Below are 24,670 nucleotides of genomic sequence, written 5' to 3'. Positions count from 1 at the left end.
TTGTGTAAATAGATTCCAAAATGCATGATATGAGCCTACGGACGATTACCACCCGATAAAGCCTACGTTATGACGCTCTAGCTCTCTCTCATATCTGTATATCACGTGATTTCTGTTTTTCTTCTCGCACCACGTGACTGACCATTTATCAGCCCGTGTAGCTGCACATAATACACCTACAAACTATATCCAAGCGATCGCGACTCACAAATGTATTACGCTTATTCCTGACGCGTTACCGTTCGAATATTAACATTCTGATACATTCGTACCGCTCTGACTTGCACGCTCAAAAGGTGCCAGTCAGAGAGCATGTTCATATTATTGTTGTTGTGATTACAGATTGAGTTTAGCTGTACTTGTCTGGCGTTCTCAGTATCGAAATGAGAGTTACGTAGTTAGTTAACTACTCAGTAGGAAACGAGTTCCTACATTGGTGACCCCGAACTACCTGGAAGACTCCAGAAGACCACAAGTATTGTGCACAGCCAGGATTATACTGACGCTTTCCAACATGGATACCGCCGCTATGCAGGGATTGACCGACGCACTGAAGACTCTCGTCATCCCTTCGTCAGCTAATGCGGTAAGCGTTAAACTTCCGTCACTATGGACTGACAACCCTACTTTGTGGTTCGCTAGAGCTGAAGCTCAGTTCGAGGCTGCAAGCATCACTCGAGATGATACGAAATTTAACCATGTGGTCTCGGTGTTAGATAACGCCACTGCTAGCGAAATTTCCTCTCTCCTTACTGAACCGCCAGCAACAGAAAAGTACCCTGCTATCAAAAAAGCGCTAATCAAAGTATATGGCAAGCCACAAGAAGTTAAGGACTCTGAACTTCTTAACATAGCCGGCTTAGGAGACAGAAAGCCGTCTGGTTTGTTGAGACACATGCGTGCGCTAGGTGGCAGTCAAGAGACATTACTGCGAGCGTTCTGGTTGGCCCAGCTACCTGCTGCAGTGCGAACAGCGCTGGCCACATCCGCAGAAACAGATGTTGAAAAACTGGCAGAAGTTGCGGATAGAGTGTTTTTCGCAACTCAGACAGCCAACGTGAGCGCCCTACGCCATGACGCGCAGGATATCGCCTCACAGGCAGAAGTGGACAGCGCAACCGGAGTTTTCATCTGTCACTACCATAAAACTTTCGGTATGAAGGCTACGAACTGCAAACAAGGGTGCACATTTGCCCAGTTGGTGTCTAAGCAGAAAAGTGAATCTTCGGCACCGCACACGGTGCGCTACGCCCGTCGCAGAAAGACCCGACAGGGAAACGACGACGCCGATCGCGGTTAGAGGCTGACGCGGTTGGTGGAATTCGTAGCTGCCTCTTGATCATCAACGATGCCAAATCCGCCCGCGGGTTCCTGGTAGACACAGGAGCCCAGGTTAGCATCCTTCCCGCTCTACGCTCTGATCGCCTCTCTCGCAATACCGGTCCCCTTCTGGTAGCTGCAAATGGCTCAGAGATCAAGACTTATGGATACAGAACGGAAGTACTGCACATCGGCACCAAGACGTATGAGTGCCGGTTTGTCCTCGCGGACGTTTCTCGTCCCATTCTCGGAGCAGATTTCCTTTTGCGGCATAGCCTCCTAGTTGACATAGGTGGGCGACGGCTCCTTGAAGCTTCTACATGCCGTACAGCTGTCGTAGGCCACCTGTCATGGTCTCGTCACATGCAACTCCATGTAGTCGAAAAGCATCCACATACGGTATACTCGAAGCTTCTCGATGAATTCAGCGAGATTACCAAACCGTCTTTTGAACTACAACAGCCGAAACACGGTGTGGAACACCACATCGTAACGACCGGCCAACCCGTCTTTTCGCGCCCACGCAGATTGCGCCCTGACCGTCTCAAAGCCGCGAAAGATGAGTTTGACAACATGGAAAGACTGGGGATTATACGCAGGTCCAGCAGCCAGTGGGCGTCTCCTCTGCATGTAGTTCCAAAAGCCAATGGCGAAAGCCGCCCCTGCGGCGATTACAGGCGCTTGAACGATGCCACGACACCGGATCGTTACCCGGTCCCTAACATTCAAGATTTCTCACACAACTTGGATGGAAAATCGGTGTTTTCAAAAGTCGACCTTGTGAAGGGATATTTTCAAATCCCCGTCAGGCCACAGGACGTGGCGAAGACTGCAATCACAACGCCGTTCGGACTCTTTGAATTTCTACGAATGCCGTTCGGTTTGAAAAACGCGGCACAAACATTCCAACGCTTGATGGATTCTGTCTGTCAAGGGCTTCAAAACGTGTTTGTTTATCTTGACGACGTCTTAATTGCGAGCCAAGACCAAGAACAGCACTTAGCAGACTTACGGACATTATTCTCCCGTTTTCGTGAACACGGGCTTGTGATAAACCCCACCAAATGTCAATTTGGCCGGTCCACGCTCGATTTCCTCGGCCATCGAGTTTCAGCCAGCGGCATCAAGCCTCTTCCTGAGAAGGTGGAGGTAATCCGCAATTTTCCTGCGCCTCGGACGGTCAAGCAACTTATGGAATTCAATGGAATGGTGAACTTTTACCACCGATTTCTACCGAGTGCTGCGGAAATTATGCAGCCTCTATACAGAGCAACCGCAGGTCGTAAATCCAAGACTCAAACTGTCCAGTGGTCAACAGACATGACCACGGCTTTCAACGCTACTAAGGCTGCTTTAGCCAAGGCCACGCTCTTGGTGCATCCTAAAACAGACGCGCCAACCGCCTTAACAGTAGACGCGTCGGATGTGGCTGTTGGAGGCGTCCTCCAACAGAAGTTGGGGAGTGTTTGGAAGCCGTTAGCCTTCTTCAGCCGTCAACTGAATAATGCTGAAAGAAAGTACAGTGCTTTTGATAGGGAACTGCTGGCGATTCATCTGAGCATCAGAAAATTCCGCTACTTTCTGGAAGGACGTCACTTCACCGTCTACACCGACCATAAACCGTTGACTTTTGCTATGGCGAAGAAATCTGTACCGTGGTCGGCCAGGCAATCCAGACAATTGGCCGCAATCAGTGAGTACACGACTGACATACGGCACGTTTCTGGGAAAAGCAACTCGGTAGCGGACACACTGTCGCGTGCCACCGTCAACGCTATCGACGACGGCCTTGATTTCCAAGCGATGGCACGAGAACAAACGGACCTTGATCTACGCGATACCAGCCTTGAGTTACAGAGGATTCCATTTGACGGTGGGCGGTCCACCTTGCTTTGTGACGTCAGCACTGGGACACCGAGGCCGGTGGTTCCTCCATCTTGGCGACGACGGGTTTTCGACGCTGTACACACCTTGTCGCATCCTGGCATCAGGACCACCAAGAATTTGGTAAGTGCCAAATATGTGTGGAAGGGTCTTGCGAAAGACGTGAACCAGTGGAGCAGGTCTTGTATCGCCTGCCAACGGTCGAAAGTCACTCAACACACGAAAACTGCTCTTGAAACGTTTCGTGTACCAGAAAAGCGCTTCAGTCATCTGAACATCGACCTCGTAGGCCCCTTGCCTCACTCGCGGGGATACACGTATCTCCTTACAATTGTCGATAGGTTCACCAGGTGGCCCGAAGCCATACCGATTTCCGACATTTCCGCCGCCGGATGTGCCCGCGCACTGCTGTATAATTGGGTGGCGAGATTTGGCGTTCCGGCAGATATGTCATCTGACCGAGGGCCTCAGTTCACTTCCAGACTATGGGACGCAGTTTGTGAACTTCTTGGCACCAAACTTCACAGGACCACTTCGTACCATCCCCAAGCCAACGGACTGGTGGAACGCTTCCACCGTTCTATGAAGGCTGCCTTGCGTGCTCGATGCACGCATCCAGGCTGGGTAGACGAGCTACCGTGGGTTTTACTTGGACTTCGAACCACGCCAAAAGCGGACCTAGGGTCGACTTCGGCGGAGCTTGTGTACGGTGAGACAATAGCAGTGCCAGCAGATTTCATGGCCACGCCTGAGACCTTTACAAACTACAATCCACTGCTTAACCGCCTCCGAGAAACTGCCGGAAGTTTGCGCCCAACCCCTACCTCGTCTCATGGAAACACAAGAGCTCATGTGACTTCGGACTTATCAAACAGTAAATTCGTTTTCGTGCGAAGAGGCGCACATGGGCACCCGCTGACAAGACCGTATGACGGACCATACGAGGTAATCTCCCCAGGAGAGAAGGTCTTCAGACTGAGGATTGGCTTGCGCGAAGAACTTGTTTCGGCGGACAGACTCAAGCCAGCCTACATTGACAAAGAGCATCCATTCGTGGCGGCGCAACCACCTACAAGAGGTAGACCGCCCTTGCGTGATCGTTCGATACCATCTCCAGATCATGAGCAACGATCACCCGAAAGCTCCCAACGTGAACAGGACGACACGACGTCTACGCGCAACAAGCAGATGAAGACTCGCTTCGGAAGAATGATTAACGTGCCCCCTCGATTCCGAGCATGAAAAGGCTAGTCACGATCTGGTGGAGGGTGGTGTAGCTGCACATAATACACCTACAAACTATATCCAAGCGATCGCGACTCACAAATGTATTACGCTTATTCCTGACGCGTTACCGTTCGAATATTAACATTCTGATACATTCGTACCGCTCTGACTTGCACGCTCAAAAGGTGCCAGTCAGAGAGCATGTTCATATTATTGTTGTTGTGATTACAGATTGAGTTTAGCTGTACTTGTCTGGCGTTCTCAGTATCGAAATGAGAGTTACGTAGTTAGTTAACTACTCAGTAGGAAACGAGTTCCTACACCCGTGCATTTTAATTACAAGCTAGACTCATCTGCAATATCCTACTGTATATTCCATGCATATTCGACCAATACATCTATCTGAGGCAATACGGTCGTTGCATTCACGTTGAATGTCGTCAGATCAAGGACTAACGCAGGAGCGTGCGTCTAATACCGCGAGATAAGTATTATCTACCCAGCCACACATTACGTGGGACTCATGTTACAACTCTAGCAGGTTATCAGACGACACACCTCCCATAACGTGCACGATATGGAATAGTCGGTTCAACAGCTTTAGTACGTAGATATTTCGCCAAGGGAGCTATATTCACCCTGTATTTTTAATTGTCAACGTCAATCCAATATGACGTCATAACTGAGTATTGGTGACGTCACTAAAAAAACAGTAAAAGACATGTTATAAACAAGCGCCTTGTTTTAAACCTGTTTGTTTTAAACTGATATTCGTTTTAAATGCAACCCTAGTTACCACAAAAGAAGAAGTAGCCTACAGGCTGCTGCACACTGGCTTTGCGACACGACTAAAACAGGTAATTCCCCGATCGTGTCGCGCTCACGATCGCGGTAGTTGCGTTCTGCTGCACACTGGGACACCGAGTCGTACACTCGTAACGTAGGCCTATCTGTTCTGAACCAGCTTAATGATTTCGTAACAGTATAGGTTCTTGGTTATTACTTTTGAAGAACACATCAAGATACTTCCTACACATATGTGTTTTCTATGTGTACTGACAGCATTTTGCTGATGCTCCGAATTTTGATAAGGAATACACCATAATGCCACTAAGATATTCTCAAATTCGAAAACTCAGCAGTTTATCATTTCAACTCAAGACGCAGATGCCCAATATACAGTACCCAAGATACAAAGAATATAAACAAGAAGGTGTCTAATCGTGGATACGCCCTAACATACTCCATCAATCAGATATCTTTATAATACATAGGGCTACTCTTCTTGGCCTACCGGTACTTTCGTAATGTCAAGCATGTCAGTGGTATTGGCGGGCTAGCGGTCATGTTCTCTGTTATTCATCTTGTATTGTGAACATATTGTAATTTAATTATCAAATATATCTTCATTTCGTTCATCCATCTTCAAGTTATCAACTTGAGGTTGAATCATTCTTTTTCTGGGCTTGTTGGATATCATACAGCGCCCTGAGTCAATCCCAAGATAAATTACGCATCTGGTACACGAGTATGTTAAATTAGGAAGTTGAACGATTAGAAAAGATTGCAACAGCACCGTCGCAATAAGAGCGCGTGCTTATTTTCTACGGCGGCTGAGCCCGCAACTCGCGACAAAGTTGGATTTTTTCAACTTTGTCGGCGAGTTGCGTAGCCCGCTCGCCGACGCCTTGTTACGTAGTCTGGCGACGCGGTGTGCATGGTTTTGTCACAGACAGGCGCGATTCTCTCGTTTTGTCGTGTCGCGAGAGCCAGTGTGCAGCAGCCTTACTAATCCTATACCAAACATCATGATCACAACTTCATTTTAATTTGACAACGCATTTCAACGATATTAGGGCTCACTTATGATAGGCTTACCATACGTCCTCTTTTTTGACTTTTTTGAAAGAGTCCTCGGAGGACGCCCTTTTGTCCTCCTTTTTGAGATTTTGTCCTCTTTTTTGAAAATTTAGGTCAGATTTAGAGGAAATTGCGAGTGATACGCCGCAAATTAGCGCAGAAGTGAAGCTCCAGCGGGTATTTCGGAGGGTAAAGCGGTGATTGTAGCTCTGAGCGAAAAGATGACTTTTTTTTTAGTCAACCGATCACGAAGTGGGAAAAATTTACCGGTTTTTGAGAATTCTTCTCCAGTTTTGCATGTCTGAAATTTATGAAAAAGTGTCCTCTTTTTAGATTTCCAAAATATGGTAAGCCTAACTTATGATATATATCTAGGCCTACTATCTCCTCTTAAACCTTAATTGATCTAGTGGCGACGCCCCAAACCCCGTTTTCTGAGCGTATCGGTCTTGTCAGTACGTGTCTTATTGTCTGAGCCACAGCACGTCAAAGCAATATGCTCAATTGCTCAATTGCCCATTCATATATCAGTCGATTCTGAGTTTTCCTCGATGGAATGATATTGCTAACGCGCCGAAGCCGTTTCAGTTAGTGCGGAATAGTGATGTTGAGCACAGGCGAATAATAGCTTATTTTTAAACAACAACAACAATATTTTGAAACAGCAATCAAATACACCATTTCAAAATGCTTTACTTAGGGTTCTTCCGAAATCTCACATCAGATCGCGGGCTGCAAAATATGACTAAATATGATCGCATGTTGGTGACCCCGGCGTTGGGCCGAACCGCGTCACACGTTATGCAACGTTACAAACTGAAATTCAGCTTTTGTAGGTCGGCAAAGTCGGTACTTTGAAGACCTCTGAGATCTTCCCCTGCGATTGTCTGAAATTAATGAATTCATCATCATCATCATCATTGGTTTATTAGCAATTTTATCAGTTCAATACACCACAAAAAATGCGATACAATGAAAAGAAAGGAAGATGTCGAAGCGACTAGGAATTGTCTATGGAATCAGACACCCACCTTATAGCCTAGGCGATGTAAAGAGGAGGCATGCGCACTGAATGAAGGTAAGAAAGATAGTATAGAAAAAGGAAGCGACAAGAAATAGGGCGGCATATGTCATGGGAAGCGAGATCGATAGGTCAGTCGTGGTCCGGTAATCTAGAGGGTGGACTGTATTTATTTAGTAGTAATTGCTTGTATTTCGACTTGAATGTGGACATGCTCGTCGACTGCCGGATGGCCGGTGGGATACTGTTCCACACAATAAGTCCGGCATATTTGATAGAGCGATGATCTTTCTGTCGATCATATGATATTTGGACGACGTGTGTTGGACTTGTGCGCTTTTGTTTCCGAGGTAAAGAAGTCATTGAAATATTCGGGGAGAGAGATATGGTATTCTTTTTCGCCTGCACCATCGAGATGCTTTGACGACGGAGATGCGATACGGCCTTTATAGTAGGGTCATCTAGTCCGCACCCCCGGTTTTTTCTCCTCCATGCTATCCGTGATTGCTGAGCGCCTAGCAGGATAGCCGCGGATACCAGTTTTCGAGTCTTTGGTCTGACCCGGTCGGGGATCAAACCCACGACCTACCGATCGAGAAGCCGGACGCACAACCATTACACTATCTCGACGCAACGACCGCAGTGAAACCAGGGATATATAGAACTTCTTGGCGATTTCTAGTTTCCGCATATCTATATATGCCGCATATTAATCTTCCGATTAATATGCCATCAGAACGACGAGCCTCCGGTAACCAGGAAAGGATCGAAAGGAAAGGACGTAGTTTATTTTAGTCCTTGATGTTTTTGCGGCATAATCACCGACTCATGATACACATACACACGATCTGCGCATGAGTGCATGATGTGCATATGCCGCCGGAAAAGTAAGGCAGGCCTACTGTCCTTGTTAAGACACATTCAGTCCTTCACAGAACTGTTACAACTCGACGGCGAGTTGGACTGGAGCAATCGCTGCGAGTAATGACTGACTGAGTATAATTAACTGGCTAATAAGTCCGGACACAGTAAGTTTCCTCTTGTGTGTATTGTAGAATGTCGATCAAACAACCCAGACTATATCATACCGTTAAAAAATACGCTGGCATATACTCTAAATGAGAAATTACATTAATACCAGTTTAAACTAACAGCGTTGCAAAGCCCTGTTTACACTGCGAAGACTACAGAAAGACTGAGCACGTGCCAAGGCACTTGGCCTCATGATGCGAGGCAATCATGTGTGACGATATCACAGATACAGGCGGAAAACCACCGTGACATAGCCGCCCCCGTGGCGAAACGTAATTGCAAAAAGGCAGTTATCGTTGAGCCACAGAAAAAATGAAGGAATGGTGGTTTTTCGGATTATGAAGACGATCGGGGAATGAAGAAATATGCATGGCAAATGCAATGTATAGGAAGCGGAGACAGCGTCAGTAAGCTAAGGCAATGTACAGAAAACGTGCAATATGAGTAGGCAAAAGTTATTTAATTCAAGGCAACACTATTTCGGATGCCACGACGAGTACCAGTTGTGTACAAAACAGTAAGTTTACGAGTGGAAGTCTGGTCTCATGATCCAGAATTTTTTCTTAAAATTAGGGACAGAACTTGCAGTAGCAGGATAGTGATGTATTATCAAAGCGAGTGACATTGTGCGGTCAAAGTATGGGTTTTTATGCTTCTCAAGAAAACTGAGAACGATTCAAGTCGGGACAGAAAAGAAACATATGACAGAATAAAAAATGAAACATGTCAGGTAACGCGCGCGCGGAGCGATCCTGCTTCAAGGCGGTCGTTGGCGGACGGAGGCGTTGAATCGAGCAGAGGTCGTTCGAATGCTTCGGAGCATTTCGGTGCTGTCGGTACAGTAGCGAGCGGAGTCGATATCGTAGTTGAAACCTTCTACAACGTCTGTAGCAAGTTTGTTGTCGGATACGGCTGCGGCAAGTTGCGGTTTGCGGCTGCTCAGCATCTTTCGTTGTTGGGTACGGAAACTGATAGGGTCGAGAGTTCGTTCGGAGGATGGCAGCAAGTCCGGCGGAACAGCTTGAGCGTACCACCGAGGTAGGTACTCGTTGACTTTCTCTTCGTACTTTCGAAAGAACTCGGGTTCTTCCGCGAGTTTCAAGCGTTGGTTTTCGAGCGATTTCTTGGTAGCTTCTCCGTTGTAGGGTAGTTTGACGGTTTCCGTTTTCTTGAGAGGAAACACTTCGTGACGTATGTTTGTGGTGTGCGGAGGCACAGCGTCTTCTACGTTGGCGTCAGAGTCTTCAGAATCATCGAGTTCAGCTTGCGTGTCGGCATCAGAGTTTCCAGAAATGTAGAGTTTGCCATAACCAGGGACACAGCAAGTCGGACTGTCACTTACAGTAACAGGTATCAGGTCTTTTTGTCCCTGCGGAGGGACTTCGTCGTTTGCAGATATGACAGGCACAGTAGCGACATTGGTACTACTTGGAATGACTGTTCGGAATTGGGCTCTGGGAACAGCCCCGAAGAATTTCATGGTTACATCCCCGAAGAGTTTGATGGTTACAGCAGTATCATGATTAGGGGAGTCGCATGGACTAGGTTTAGGGTTTGGATAACTTGTCGGTGCGGGCGCCGGCCCCTTAATGGGCCTCTGACCGACACCACTGTGTGGTGTGTCAGACGCAGGCGTGAGGCTTTCGAAAAGCTTGCGAGGATAAGATGTGGTCTCGGTTCGAGCGGAGTGCTTATTGATAGGATTTACATTTACGGGCTCAAGGACGCACTCGGGTTCGTAGATAAAACTAAAAGTAGGAGCGACTTTATCGCGAGCATGAGAACTGTATTTGTTGTGCGCTAAGGGCACGAGATTGGCATTGAAATCGTATGTACGACGATGATTTGCGAGTTTATCGCGAGAGCGAGAAGCGAGATCGTTGTGCCAGGTTGGCACATTACGAATAAGATCAGTGCGCGCATTCGGCACATTACGAATATAGGCGGATTGACCGCGCGAACGAGGAATAAGATCGTTGTGCCCGGTTGGCACACTACGAATATCGGCGAATTGACCGCGAGAACGAGGAATGACATCGTTGTGCCCGGTTGGCACACTACGAATATCGGCGGATTGACCGCGAGAACGAGGAATGACATCGTTGTGCCCGGTTGGCACACTACGAATATCGGCGGATTGACCGCGAGAACGAGGAATGACATCGTTGTGCCCGGTTGGCACACTACGAATATCGGCGGATTGACCGCGAGAACGAGGAATGGCATCGTTGTACCCGGTTGGCACACTACGAATATCGGCGGATTGACCGCGAGAACGAGGAATGACATCGTTGTACCCGGTTGGCACACTACGAATATCGGCGGATTGACCGCGAGAACGAGGAATGACATCATTGTGCGCATTTGGCACGTAAGGAATATCGGCGGATTGACCGCGAGAACGAGGAGGTATATCATTAGATCTAAGGCCACTCTGGCACTGCTGAGTGCTTTGAGAATACAAGGGAATGACCGGCCTGGAACCGGCAGTGAGACTATGAGAATGGATAGACTGGGAATGACATGGGATTGCTGATGCGGTTAACTGACGAGTGGTCGGTTGGGTTATCGCCGGCTCAGAAACGAGCCTCTGCCCAGTACTGCGGACTGGTACAGATGCAGGCGTGTGCAAGGTAGCGAAAGTCATTGCTTGAGTAGTGGGCGAAGGTAAGGGTTCAGTACTCACAGTAGTGTTTTTGTCAATTAGAGTGTTCGGCTTTGGTGATCCGAGAAAGCCCAAGCTTTGTAACATGGCTTCTTCTTTAATGGCAGCGTTCAATTTTTCAATAGCTTCCAGTTTTCTGAGCTTGAAATGTAATGCTGTTTTTGCAGCATCTTCTCTGAGTTTTAAAACAGCAGCTGTGGCTTCTTCTTCAAGTTCGATTTTCTTAAGTTCCAGGGCAGCCTTGCGGTCTTTGGCTGCTTTTCTTGACGATGTGACGGAATGAAGACTCGGTGATTTCTTTACAGTTTGAGGTTTAATGCAATAGTGATTGATGTTGGAAATTCGGATGACGTCGTCGATATGCTGCTGCTTGCTTAACGCCTGTCGACCGGCAGCTTGCAGTGTTCGATCCATATCGATGTCAGTCAGCTCTCGTATTTTTTAACTTATGTCCTTATTAAGACACATTCAGTCCTTCACAGAACTGTTACAACTCGACGGCGAGTTGGACTGGAGCAATCGCTGCGAGTAATGACTGACTGAGTATAATTAACTGGCTAATAAGTCCGGACACAGTAAGTTTCCTCTTGTGTGTATTGTAGAATGTCGATCAAACAACCCAGACTATATCATACCGTTAAAAAATACGCTGGCATATACTCTAAATGAGAAATTACATTAATACCAGTTTAAACTAACAGCGTTGCAAAGCCCTGTTTACACTGCGAAGACTACAGAAAGACTGAGCACGTGCCAAGGCACTTGGCCTCATGATGCGAGGCAATCATGTGTGACGATATCACAGATACAGGCGGAAAACCACCGTGACACCTACAGATATAGCCTTTTACGGCTTTATAAGTCTTGAACCACCCCATCCATGCTATCGCAAAGTCATGGATACCAGTCTTACTAATCAGGTCGTTGGTCTGACCCGGCCGGTGATAGAACCCACTTCCTACCTATCAAGAAGCCGGACGCTTCACCATTACGCTATCTTGTCGGCGGAGTGTGGATATACCAGGGTTGTAACCAAGTCACAGGGCTCCGAGTCACAAGTCAATCTCACTTTTATATTTTTGACTCGAGTCAAGTCGAGTCATTTTCAATTCCCACCGAGTCAAGTCCGAGTCCAAGTCAGCGAACAGAGGATCGAGTCCGAGTCATGGTATTATGACTCGAGTCCGAGTCCAAGTCATTGTGTTGACTGCTCAGTTTCCAGTTAAAGTCTTCCTAAACCCACTTGTTTAACTCTGTTTGGTGATATTGAATGGTTCGCATTTATAATATATCAATTTTCCTCACTTTTAGCAGTTTCTGGTCGCATTTTCAAGCACCAGTACCAACAAACGAAATCCCAATAGTGTGTTGGCTTCGAAATTACAATGAAATGTCGGTCTTGGCCGTCTGAATCTCGAGTCAATGACTTGCTTTCAGTCATGCGCAATGACTCGAGTCCAAGTCGAGTCAATACACAGATTGACTCGAGTCGAGTCGAGTCATTTCCGTATTTTTAGAAAATGACTCGAGTCGAGTCGAGTCGAGTCATCCGAAAATCGTGACTCGAGTCATTACAACCCTGGGATATACCCTATAAATATTATTGTACTCAGAGTTGCATTTGAAACAAATAATATGTTATAGATGAAATACAAATATATAGAACAAAAAATATGAAGAACATGACTTTCGTTCTATTTTGAACTATGGGCTGATGCGCAAGATACCTGATAACACTCTTCAGCAACTAAAGCAGGGGTGGGCAACCTGTTCACGGTCGCATTTTGATTACTTATGTAGCCTACGGCCGCTTTCCAGTGCATATCCGTGTTGAGCTAACTGGAGGCCAAATACCCACATTAAACTGTCCATGTCCATAATTATCCATTGCCAGTGAACCCCGGACTAATCTATTTACTCATATATATATTTACTCATGTTCCCCTACTTCGCCCAGACATTGCTTCATTATTGATCATTTGCTACCGTCGTTTAAGTTTTCTTCTATTTTATTTTTTTAACTACCGTAACATGTTTTACAGCCAGACTGTTTAGACTGCAGTGGTTCCCAACCTTTTTCGGTGTGAGGGCCAAATTTAAAATTTCAGAGTACGGTCGGGGCCGCAGGAATACTAGGGCAATGAAACGGACCCAATATAGTCATCAAAATATGAAAATTGTCATTGTTCCGATCAATCGCTCGACGCCATTAGCGATTGTTATGGTCATTGTGTTGCTGCGATCCGATTGTTCAGAACAATCGACCTTTGATGGCTATTTCGGAGTAGTTTTATTGCCCCGTGGCGAGATTTCAAAACTGTACAGTTAACCGCTACCGCGCTACTCATCTGCTGCATTGGGTTCCGTTGAGTGGCCTTTCTCGCGTAGACGCGCGAAGCTCGAGAAATTTCTTTGCTTCATGACTGAATCGGTCAATATGATCGGGAATTGCATATTTCGCTATGAATTTTCATCCTGTCACTGTTCACGTGATATGATTTACCGGTAGAGCTGAGTGAGGTGTGTTTGAAAAGGTATAGGCCCTGCTCAATAATAATTAAACATCTCCGGGGGTAGGCCTATACCTGCTGGCAGGAATGTAACAGCACTTCGTCAGCCCCCCGGGCTCCAATAGGGTGATAAACTGGCCCCGCATCACGTTTTCCGCTTTTGTCATGAAATTAAAGTTGTATTGTTTAGTGAGCCAGTGCGAAGCGCGAATATTTCGATAATACATTCTCTGCTCACGTAATCAAATTTGCCTGTAGAGCTGAGTGAGAGGTGTCTTTGAAACTGTAGACCCCGTGAAATTGAACATCTTCGGGCGGGCGGACCCCTTGGTATGACTTCTTTACATGATGTTATGTTGTGATCTTGTGTCTACTATATCAAAAATGTAGAATTGCCCAAACCTACTAAACTGAAATATCACACGATTTCAGATTGGTATTTCTTCACTGGCATATCATTTTTTTCCTGCGGCATGTTATTTGTCTTGTGAGGTTCAGATTACCAAGACAGGAACATTCGGCGCCAGTCATTTAGGTGCCTATATGGACAATTAAACCTATATATATTTTGTATATATAACGAAGTTTTTGGTCAGCATAAAAGTACTCTTTTACGGCCAAGGTTTTCTCGCTGCCGATCGTTCTGGCACACGTTTTGGAGTTACATGTTACATGGCCTAAAAATTTATACGTCTTTGGTGCGTTGTGGTGCGGTAATGGCGAACGCCGATATGCCTATTTCTATAAATCTTGCCTAATTATTTTAAGGGGAAGAGTAAGTAATCAAGATATGTGGCGAATTTAAATCGCGCAAAGCGCGAAAATTTTTTGAAAAAGTTGCATAAATTTTCAAAAGATACTCTATAATTATGCTAATTCACAAAATAATTTTGGGAGTTACGGCCCTGGCTATAGGACTACTAATTATGCTGCTTTTAGCCGGCTAAGAAGTACGCATCTCGGCGTATTCAACCATGAGTCACGTGTTGCACATAGTTATCATAGGGTTACCATACGTCCTGTTTTAAGAGGATTTGTCCACTTTTTTTGATTTTTTTTTTGAAAGTGTCCTCGGAGGACGTCCAAATTACCTCTTTGTTGAATATAGGGTCAAATTCGACTGATATTCATTAAGTCAGCACTGTAGGCTATTCGGCTATTTCGGGAGCTGGGCTGGAAAGTTGACCGTTTTTCAGTCAACCACCTGTTAATGTGAAAGAAAAATAGTATTTTCCGGGAGTTGAGCCTCTTTTTCTTTTTTAGTCAAGCGACCACGAAGTGGGAAAAATTTAACATTATTTCAAGATTTTCCTTCGGCTTTGAAAGTTATCAATACCTATATATATCTATAGCTACTGCTCGTTCAACTGGAAAGTTTTAGCACATTGCATTGAAACAGCAGTGACGTAACTTTAGCAGTCTACTCGTAACTTTCCTGCAATTCTATAATTAAAAACTACAGAGGCCAAGCCAAGCAAGAGTATTTTATGAATATAAGTTTTATTTTTTTGTCATGAATCGATTTCTTACTACCAACCCTCAGGGCCGCGGTTGGGATTCACTGGTTTAGAGTCAAGTGTACCTGTTTGATGCTGGTGTGATCAGACTAGATGACCTCCACGGTCTTATCGATCATTCCTATCTAATACCGAATACTGTGCATGCATATTTTCTGTACCACCACCACTGCCGTGTAATGTATTTTGGTTGGATGAAAATAAAAAGACTATCTCGGCTTACTATGCGTACGGAAATCGTGAGTAGTCATGTTATGAACAGGCACCGGGGTTCGTTAGCCCATCTAGTCGCACGAAGCGCGAAATTGTTTCGTATTTATGAGTGAATTTCGTCAATAATATTACTATCGATATTGAGGTGAACTAGACACGATACTTGCTGGAAAACTATCTCATCACCAAGCTTGGTCTTTTGGGAAGCCCAATGTCGTTTTCTAAGCGTTTCGGTCTTGGCAGTGGTGAGCCATTGCACGTCAAGGCACTATGCCAATTCATATCAGCAAATTCTTCCTCCATGGAATAATATTACCATCGCCGAAGCCGTATAAGCTAGTCAGGGATAGTGATATTGGGGACAGGAGAATAGCTTACTCTGAACAACAACATCAACATTTTTTTTAACTGAAATCAATTTCAGCATTTGAAAATGCTTTACTATAAAGCGTTCTACCGAAATTTTAAATCAGGTCGCGGGCCGCAAAATAGGACCTCGCGGGTCGGGTGTTGGTGACCCGTTTTAAACAGTGTTTTAAACAAAGGCCTTTAGAAAAAATTGTCTTTCTAAGGTCTATAATGATGCCAGAATTTTGTAAATACTTTCCAAAAATATGATGTGTAGCCGCCGTACGGCCCTAAGGTGTCGCTGTGGCTCCTTCACACTCCCGCCGAACAAGGAAGTGGACTCAGTGTCATTGTTACCTCATAGCGGTAACTAGGTCTGACGTATCGTGGTGAAATTCACTGTTTAGTGCACGTGCGTTGGATGTAGGATCGTTTTGGCATTAGTTCAGTTAATAGAATAGGAATAGTTAGGTTTATTGCATTGCTAGACTAGGGCTAGGTTAGGTTAATTCATTCATTGTCTCACTGTTTTGATGTCTTGTTACAGTCAAAGTAAACCTATAAATAAAATAAACTAAAAAACCCGGAAGACACATTGTCAAGTAAGATGCTTTGTATTTGATAGCTTAGTACGTACTTGCCAATGCTTACTGTATTTCATTTTTAATAGAAAACACGCACCAACAAAGCGAGTCTTTTTCTCTGTGCCGAAAGGGATTATAAGCAGCCAGATATTTCAATCCACCCTGTGGCGCGATCTGCGGGTTGCGGCTACATTAGTTTTTTGACAATATTCAAATCTGTTCGTTGGAACACCTTTATCAACAAAGAAAACCAAAATGGCTGAAGAAGCTAATTCAAACTTGCTGCTAGTGGAGACTGAAGAGCAAACTACGGTACCGGTACGTAATGATAAATCAAACAATGCCCAGGCCGGCACAAGCAGTGGTTCTTTTGGCCTCGAACAAATCCAAAGAATGTCGAACACTGACAAACAAAGAGAAAACAAAAAGTCAAAGTCAGCTGTGTCGACTATTCACAAATCAAAGTTACTGAGGTCACATTCTATGACTCTAAGGAGCCTGCCGACCAAAGGTAGGCCGTCCTTGTCATCGAGCCACTGCTCAAACAAGCCAAAAACCCTACCGGCACTCGTCAAATCACTGAAATCACGATCGTCCGTCTCAAGCACTGCAACAGGATCAAGCTACATGAGTAACTCTCAAATACTAAGTCTACAACACTCACGGGATGTTAACCGTGACAAAAAGGCTGAAATGGACAAAAAACACGTCCAGCATCGCTTTCAACAAGAAAATGACGCCTTCGAAGATCAGATAAGATCTGAAGAGGAACAGATCTTCCAGGAATTACGACTTCAAGAAGAAGAAGAAAAGAGACGTCAAGAGGAAGAAGAAAAGAGGCGTCAAGAAGAAGAAATGAGACGTCAAGAAGAAGAAAAGAGTCGTCAATTGGAATTAAGACGTAGAGAAGAGGAAGATCGGAAGCGTCAAATGGGTTTACGACGAAAACTCGAAATGCATAGATTGAAGGCTCTCGAAGGCAGAAGGTCTTTAAATCAAAGACTGAAGAATAACCTACAAGAAATTGACGATAGAACTGAGCGAGAAAAGCTGCAATCAGAAGTTCAATTCGAGGAAATTATGATTGAGCGGGGACTATATAACGGCTCCAAAAGCATACAAAATGTGCATCAACCAACATCAAGCTCGAACTCCGTCACAGTATCCGAGAACGCCGACGTTCCACTGGCACCAGTGGTGAAACCAGAACCGCAGCAACTTCGAGAATCGTCGGTGACTCCAAATCTCTCAGAAACAGGTACGTCGGCTATTTTCTCACCCCTTGGAAGTTCATACTGTTCCTTACCAATTCGCAGTGTGGGTGCTATGAATGCCAGTAGTGTGAGTGCAACGAACGCCAGCAGTACGAGTATAAGTAGCCCTAGTACTGTGATATCTGGCACTAACGTCTATCATCAACCTTCTAACTTGGTTTGGTCAAATAGTCCCATCATGTCAAATCTAACAAACTTGGTAGCTACAACTTCTCCGCTCACTGCTTTGAATCATAAGCCTATTTTCGATGCGAGAAGGCCACCTGACCCAGAAGTAGTGCCTAGTTCGATTTTGAATTCGATAAAAAATGACTCTCGTTCGCCCGCCAACGTTGTGTATTCTGTAGCTCCGCCAGTAATTCAACAAAACCTTTTGCCACCTTTCGAACCCCCAATATTTTCTGGTAACCCCAGTGATTTCAATAGTTTCATGGATATTTTCGAAACGACGATTGGAAACAAAATTACTGAACCAAAACAAAAACTGGTCTACTTGATGCGTTACACCAAAGGACCAGCAAATACTCTCGTCAAGAGCTGCCTACACCTTGATGCTGATAACTGCTACAGAGAAGCCCTGAAACTATTACAAGAGACGTATGGCCAAAAGTTCCGAATCGGACCTTCTTGCTTAAACTCAGTATCTTCTGGTCCTCAAGTAAAGTTGCATGATCAAGATGGCTTGGCGATTCTTTCCGCCGATCTTATATCCTGTGTAAATACTCTCAAAGGTATTAACTACCAATCCGTCTCGCTGGAGACAATTGATAAAATCGCACTCAGAATGCCGTCACAATGGAGGTCAGGCTGGCTTAGTGTCATGGACCATATCCTTCATGAACTGAAGAGCGATGTGAAAGTGAGCGACATATCTGCTTACCTGCGAAAAAAGGTACGTGAAGCGTCGAACGTTCCTTCCCAAGAACAAAGTACAAAGAATAATCCAGTGGTTGTAAGGCAAACAAAATCAAACTTTGCAACTTCTGTTTGTGCCGGTAATAAAGGCACCAAGGATGACTGTGGGTCATCGTGCCTAAAATGCAAGAAGAAACACTTTCTCAATCAGTGTCAGCAGTTCCGCGATATGGACGTTGCTGGTAGAAGAGATTTCGTGAAAAGTAATGAGCTATGCTTCTCATGCTTGCAACCCGGACACTGGTCCGACAACTGTACTAGAGAAAAACCATGCAAGTATCAACATTGTAATGGAAAACATACAACACTCCTGCATGTGAATCCAGTGTCCACAAACGATGAGAACAAACCCGTCGTCCAAAATTCTGCGGCTTCAACTGTCGCCCAAGAAAACGCTCCAAAGGCTCAAGGACCTGTGAAATTCAATGCATTCGCCAAATTACCTGAAGAAAATGTGTTACTCAACGTGGCACCTGTCCGCGTCAGAATTCGAGGAACAAACTGCTATATTGCTACACACGCTTTCTTTGACAACGGAAGTCATCTTTCCTTCATCAGTGAAAATCTTGCAAATGAACTTTGCCTCCAAGGCGGTCAAACAGAATTTGATCTTCGCACCCTGGCAGGATTATCCGGTTACAAAGGTAGCATATTCGATAATCTTGAGTTGTCCGACTTCTATGGCACTGAATATGCTCCGCTCGCACCATTAGTATCAACTGACAGTATTGGTGTCGAGGACGTTGACATTCCTAGACAAGAAGACGTCAACCAGTTTTCGGAATTCCAAGACGTGTGTATTCCAAAACTAGCATCCGAAGTTGGATTATTAATTGGAAAAGAAAACAGAAGGTTTCACAAGCCCTTGGAGGTAATTCATGGTCCAAATGACTATTATGCAACCAGAACGTTTGCAGGCTGGATGATAAACTGCCCGGCCAAATTGGCAGGCGGAACAGAAAAGGTATTTTTCTCAAAGCCTGCAACAAATTCGCCGAAATCCCTATATCAGCTGTGTCGGGATTTTGTCGACTCGAAGAAGAACGAGAAACAAGAACTGTCTCAAAATGATAAACTGTCTCTTGAATCTGCAGAAAAATCAATGGAACTGTATAATGACATCTCACTTAATGATGGTCTGTTACAGGGGCCAGATTTGACAAAGGACCTGGTTGAAGTCTCATTCAGTGTCCACAAACATATCGTCGGCATCCAAGGAGATGTTCGAGCTGTGATTCACCAAGCGAAGGCTTGTGAAGAAGACAAGGATCTGTTTCGCCTCCTATGGAAGAAAGATTTCCCTTACTCTGAAGTGAACTCAAACTCTACGGTCAACAATAACAAGTACTTTCAAAAAGACACGACATTCCCAATCAGTCTCTCCCTTCTATGGACGATCTGCATAACTGTAATGTGGTATTTTGCAAACTTCTGCAAAATCTTCAAGGCATACGTTTTTAACCTTGTTAACCAAATCAAAGTTGGGTCCAACCCATATCGATGGTGGAATGTACCGTCCAAGTTGAATCCCTGCAGACATCGCCTTGAGAGGCCTTTCTGCTGATACACTTCTAAATTTGTCTTTTGTCAAACAATCCACAGTTGCTCCTAGGCCAGCCACTGTGAACTAAACTTTCAAAATACACCCGTTGTATTTCTAAGCTTGCCCTCTTGCATAAGAGAGAATAACTTTTGTTTTGATTTCGTTAAATAATTACCATTTCGTTTGGTTGAACCTGCTGACTGCGTGAGTGTGTGTATGTGTGGAAATCTCCAAATTCGGAACAAATTTTGAATTTCCAAGGGGCCAGGATGTAGCCGCCGTACGGCCCTAAGGTGTCGCTGTGGCTCCTTCACACTCCCGCCGAACAAGGAAGTGGACTCAGTGTCATTGTTACCTCATAGCGGTAACTAGGTCTGACGTATCGTGGTGAAATTCACTGTTTAGTGCACGTGCGTTGGATGTAGGATCGTTTTGGCATTAGTTCAGTTAATAGAATAGGAATAGTTAGGTTTATTGCATTGCTAGACTAGGGCTAGGTTAGGTTAATTCATTCATTGTCTCACTGTTTTGATGTCTTGTTACAGTCAAAGTAAACCTATAAATAAAATAAACTAAAAAACCCAGAAGACACATTGTTAAGTAAGATGCTTTGTATTTGATAGCTTAGTACGTACTTGCCAATGCTTACTGTATTTCATTTTTAATAGAAAACACGCACCAACAAAGCGAGTCTTTTTCTCTGTGCCGAAAGGGATTATAAGCAGCCAGATATTTCAATCCACCCTGTGGCGCGATCTGCGGGTTGCGGCTACATGATGTATGAGCCTACGCATGATTCTCACCCGATATAGCAGACGTATACAATACCCTCAACATAGTCAGTTCAACATAGTTTGGTACGTAGATATTTCGTCAAAGGAGCTATATTTACCCTACTTTCAATTGTCAATGTCAATCCACAATTGAATATTCGTGACGTCATGGCTTGAAAAAAACTAGAAACATGTTTTAAACATGGGTAAGCTTCGGCGGACCCGTTGATAGACTGACTTCACTACATGATGTTATTTCGTGACCCGGGTAACCCACCTAAAGCGATTTTGCCAAACATCCTAATCCTTCATCCTTCATTATCAAACCGGCATACGGTGTAGGGCAGTGGTTCTCAACCTTTTTCGCCTCGCCGACCGGTAAAATTTCAAAAAATGTCTGGCGGACGGTGAACTGTCAAAATTGAAATGAAGCCAAAATGTAAAGTATGCAACCGTTTTTGGCAATTATATGATGCTAGAGAGTGACATTTGGAGGGTTTTGATCGTATTTAATAATATTCATGATGGCATCCATGTGATTTTATGGTAGTGAGTCTGCCAAGTCGAGGTAAAATTGGCTTGTCCAGATAAACGTGCTACCGCTGAGAGTCGTTTACAGTCTTTCGCGCAAAAGGCCGTGGGTTTAAACGGCCACGCCAACTCAATACCGACCGACAATATCAAGAGAAGAAGCGTATCGGAGTCGAACCAAGCACCTTGTCGTGCTACCTTGCTCATTGCCCACTGCCACCAGACGCAGGCTACTCCGGCAACTGCGAATACAGTGCGTGCCGCAGGAAAACATATTACAGCAGCTATATACCGGCCATCCGCAAATCCGGGCAGAAAAAGCACTTCGTCAGCCCACCCCCCAAAACGTTGATCTTGGGGCCCCCACAGGGCGATAAAACAAACTTCCGGGGGCTTCGCCCCAAGACCCTACACTTGGGTGGATGTTTTCACCTGTACTTGTGATCACATCCATTCTACTCAGCGTAAGCAGAGAGTTTGCGTAGCTTATCGCGACAATGGCGATAATTTTCGATCATTCACGACTGAAGCGCTTTTCTCGCGGTCGAATTTTAGGTCGAAATTTCGGAGTCCCATATGTTAACCTAAACTTCATTATGTGTGGATACGTCGTGGTGCGGCAATGGCTGACACCGAAATGCCTACAAATCATGCGTATTTCTCGGAGAAGGGCACCTAATAAGCAAGACATTTCGGGACACTAAATCGTGCAAAGCCCGAAAAGAAATTGAGAAATGTTGGAAAAAGTTTCAAATAAAACGCTATGATTTATATTCATTTGCGAAATAATTTTGGGCCCTTTTCAAGCTCTGCCCCTCTCCAATTGGGCGGTTTTGGGTGCCCCAGTTACGGTCCTGCGCAAAATAAATGAATCGAAAAAACAATGATCAAACTGCGCTGCTTAGCGATGAGTGAGCTCGTATCTGTATTTGTCGCTCGCATGTCGTCAAATGAAACGTCTTGTACTTTAAGTCAAATCGAACATGTTCCTAGCCCTAATGTTACCTCACGAAGTTTTGAATCAGTTTAAAATTAGATGTTTTATTTATTTTATCAAAGGACAAGCCTTCAACATTGCATCTTGAAATTAAAGTATAAAATTGTAATATTCATCGCGGACCGTCAGGAATGTCGTCGCGGACCGGCACCGGTCCGCGGACCGGTGGTTGAGAACCACTGGACTAGACATAGGCTATGGTCTTTTACTACTTAACTAAATTCCATTTATGACCAATGCCTATTGGTAGTAAGAATGCGTGTGCTTGTAATCAGGACAGTGTGCAATGACAAAATTAGTAAGTTCAATCTCTTTATTAGTTGCTGACTCATACACAAGAGCTACACTTGGATTTTTATCTACATTTATAATAAACAGGATTGGATATCTGCCATATTTGAATGATTCATTCATTTCAGGATATTAGAGGAGTCCATGTTATAAAAACTTGAAAAAGGAAGTATATTTAGCAAATCTTTCTTTCATGTTAATTGCATAGTGGATAATTCGAGCTGTGCCATAATGAAACAATTTAGCATGCCACCGTTAATCATACGTTTGCATATGTTTAATGGTTGTATGATAGTCATTCAACCACCAATGTGGCATATAATTTTCGAAGTAAATTGGTAATAATGCTGGAGTCGGAGTCGGGAGTCGGAGTCGGAGGCGGTACGTGCAAAGACCCAGGAGTCGGAGTCGGTACGTTTAAAGACTCAGGAGTCGGAGTCGGTATATTAAAAATGTGTGGAGTCGGAGTCGGAGCCGGAGTCGGTGGTAAAATTTATCGACTCCACAGCCCTGCCCTTTACGTTAGCTGTACATGACCTTTTTACGAAATGTTACTGTTCTGAGTTTTAGTCAGTGAGGTCAGTGAAATCATAATATCATAAATCAGTAGTCTAAACAAATGAGTATCATTAAAATGACATGACGTCATGTCACCCTATTGCAGGGGTTCTCAGACTGAGGTGCGTGATAATTTTCCCGAAGACCCGAACAACCTCATTTTTCTGGCACTGTTGCAATGTTTGGCAACAGAGATTTTAATATTTATGTGACATGCTGGAAAAAACTTTACGCTTACTCAATGTAATGTTCATTAAGCTCAATCAGTCATGCTTTTATAAGGCAGTGTCCCGTTATTCGCCTCATGTACATCAATTGTAGTGTATTTCTCTTTCTTTATACTACCGCGGCCATTAGAGTTACTGCATAGCCTACTGTAGACCGTTCATTGTTTCTGCACAGAACCAGTGTCATCTGCTTATTATGAATACCATTTGATTATCTAAAAGAGGTTCTAGTATGTTCTAGTATGGTAAGGTTGTAAATTATTCGTAGAGTATTTTGCTGTACCGCTTCACTTACAGCTGTGAGGAGGGTTTTTAAGTATACGTATTACGAGGAACAGATTCAATCACAGACTTTTTGTTGAACAAGTGAAGGGGTACGCAGTACGCGGTTAAAAATGTACGGGAAGCCTAGCCTGTCGGTACGAATGATTGTTGTCGGTTTTGTGATGGTCGTGCGAATCAATTAGGTTATTAATTTCATCTATTATTGTCTAGTAGGCTACTTCTACTACAAATATGGAGGGAATATTAGAATTGGCACATAGCGAATAGCGTACTTTTGATCTGACAGTCAAATCCACTGTTGTGCTGTCCGGTGTCCACTGTCCATGGATAGGTAGCAATTATATATAGGCTACCATGTTTAGGGCAATCTTGAAATATGTGAAATTGACATAAGATATCAATGCAATAAGCAGAGTTCCTTTTCAATTACAACTTTCCTTTAATCAAGCTCTGTAGCGTCAGTTACAATGATGTAAATGGGTTATTGACTTCGCATTATTGTATTCTCAGTATGGAGCCAACATGTGGATCAGAGATAAGGACGGACTTACAGCTATGGATATCTCCATGATGGATTGCACACCGTGGGTCAAATCTTTGGAATTTTCCAGGCAAACTTATGAGGTGCGGTGATGTTTATATTTAGAGTTAGGCTTTTAGTTAGGAGATGCATCTATGTTTTATTACTTGTGTATTGTCTCGTGTGCATTAGATTGTTCAAAAATAACTTATCTTTCAAATTTTACTCGCTACTTTTAGAAGAAAATATCAACTAGTTTAGCCTGAAAAAACATTTTTGAGTTCAAAACTGGCAAAATTTTACCTGAAAAAACTTTATATAACGTAATCTGGACATATTAAGAATCCTAGTACCCGGTAGTCACATTGCGCATCAAATAAAATATGTTGTATGGTATAACGAATGATACTATCGACTGCATTCTCGGGTAGAAATGCTAAGTAGCTTGTCAAGAACGGAGAAAGAACGTTCAACAGCAGCAGCTGTTGGCTGACAATACTGAAGTTTTGCGTACATTTACCTGGTGGCACACGGTGTTGCTTCATTCGGACACTGGTGTCCACATCATGAGCATG

At 44.4% G+C, this 24,670-nt stretch overlaps 2 protein-coding genes across 2 annotated transcripts; one reads left to right on the top strand and one right to left on the bottom strand.

Annotated features, from left to right (window-relative positions):
- Window positions 1-8,341: 8,341 nt before the first annotated feature.
- On the bottom strand, window positions 8,342-11,837 carry LOC145435822 (uncharacterized). Its single transcript, XM_080313090.1, has 2 exons — window positions 10,033-11,837; window positions 8,342-9,765 (listed from the first exon to the last, which is right to left on the bottom strand). Exons 1-2 carry the CDS (start codon window positions 11,421-11,423, stop codon window positions 9,102-9,104), a joined length of 2,055 nt encoding a protein of 684 aa, XP_080169216.1. The 5' UTR covers window positions 11,424-11,837; the 3' UTR covers window positions 8,342-9,101.
- Window positions 11,838-15,868: 4,031 nt separating this feature from the next.
- Window positions 15,869-20,693, top strand: LOC145435821 (uncharacterized). The gene is made up of 2 exons (XM_080313089.1): window positions 15,869-16,199; window positions 16,268-20,693. The coding sequence occupies exon 2, from the start codon at window positions 16,437-16,439 to the stop codon at window positions 19,932-19,934; it is 3,498 nt and encodes a 1,165-aa protein (XP_080169215.1). The 5' UTR covers window positions 15,869-16,199; window positions 16,268-16,436; the 3' UTR covers window positions 19,935-20,693.
- The last annotated feature ends 3,977 nt before the right edge of the window (window positions 20,694-24,670 follow it).

Source organism: Botryllus schlosseri, chromosome 3 (genome assembly GCF_051294905.1).
Source record: "Botryllus schlosseri isolate E-star chromosome 3, Bs_hap1, whole genome shotgun sequence".
In the NCBI taxonomy this organism is placed as follows: Eukaryota; Metazoa; Chordata; class Ascidiacea; order Stolidobranchia; family Styelidae; genus Botryllus; species Botryllus schlosseri.
The sequence above is the reverse complement of the archived record's forward strand: the minus strand, read 5'-3'. Positions and strand labels throughout refer to the sequence as shown.

Bases quoted from the DNA above. Each gene is read 5' to 3' on its own strand.
- LOC145435822 (XM_080313090.1), bottom strand. From the start codon at position 11,423: ATGGATCGAACACTGCAAGCTGCCGGTCGACAGGCGTTAAGCAAGCAG. The intron at 9,766-10,032 runs CTCCGCTCGAAC...TCCAAGTAGTAC, and splicing joins GTAAATCCTATCAATAAGCA to CAATGTCGCTACTGTGCCTG.
- LOC145435821 (XM_080313089.1), top strand. From the start codon at position 16,437: ATGGCTGAAGAAGCTAATTCAAACTTGCTGCTAGTGGAGACTGAAGAG.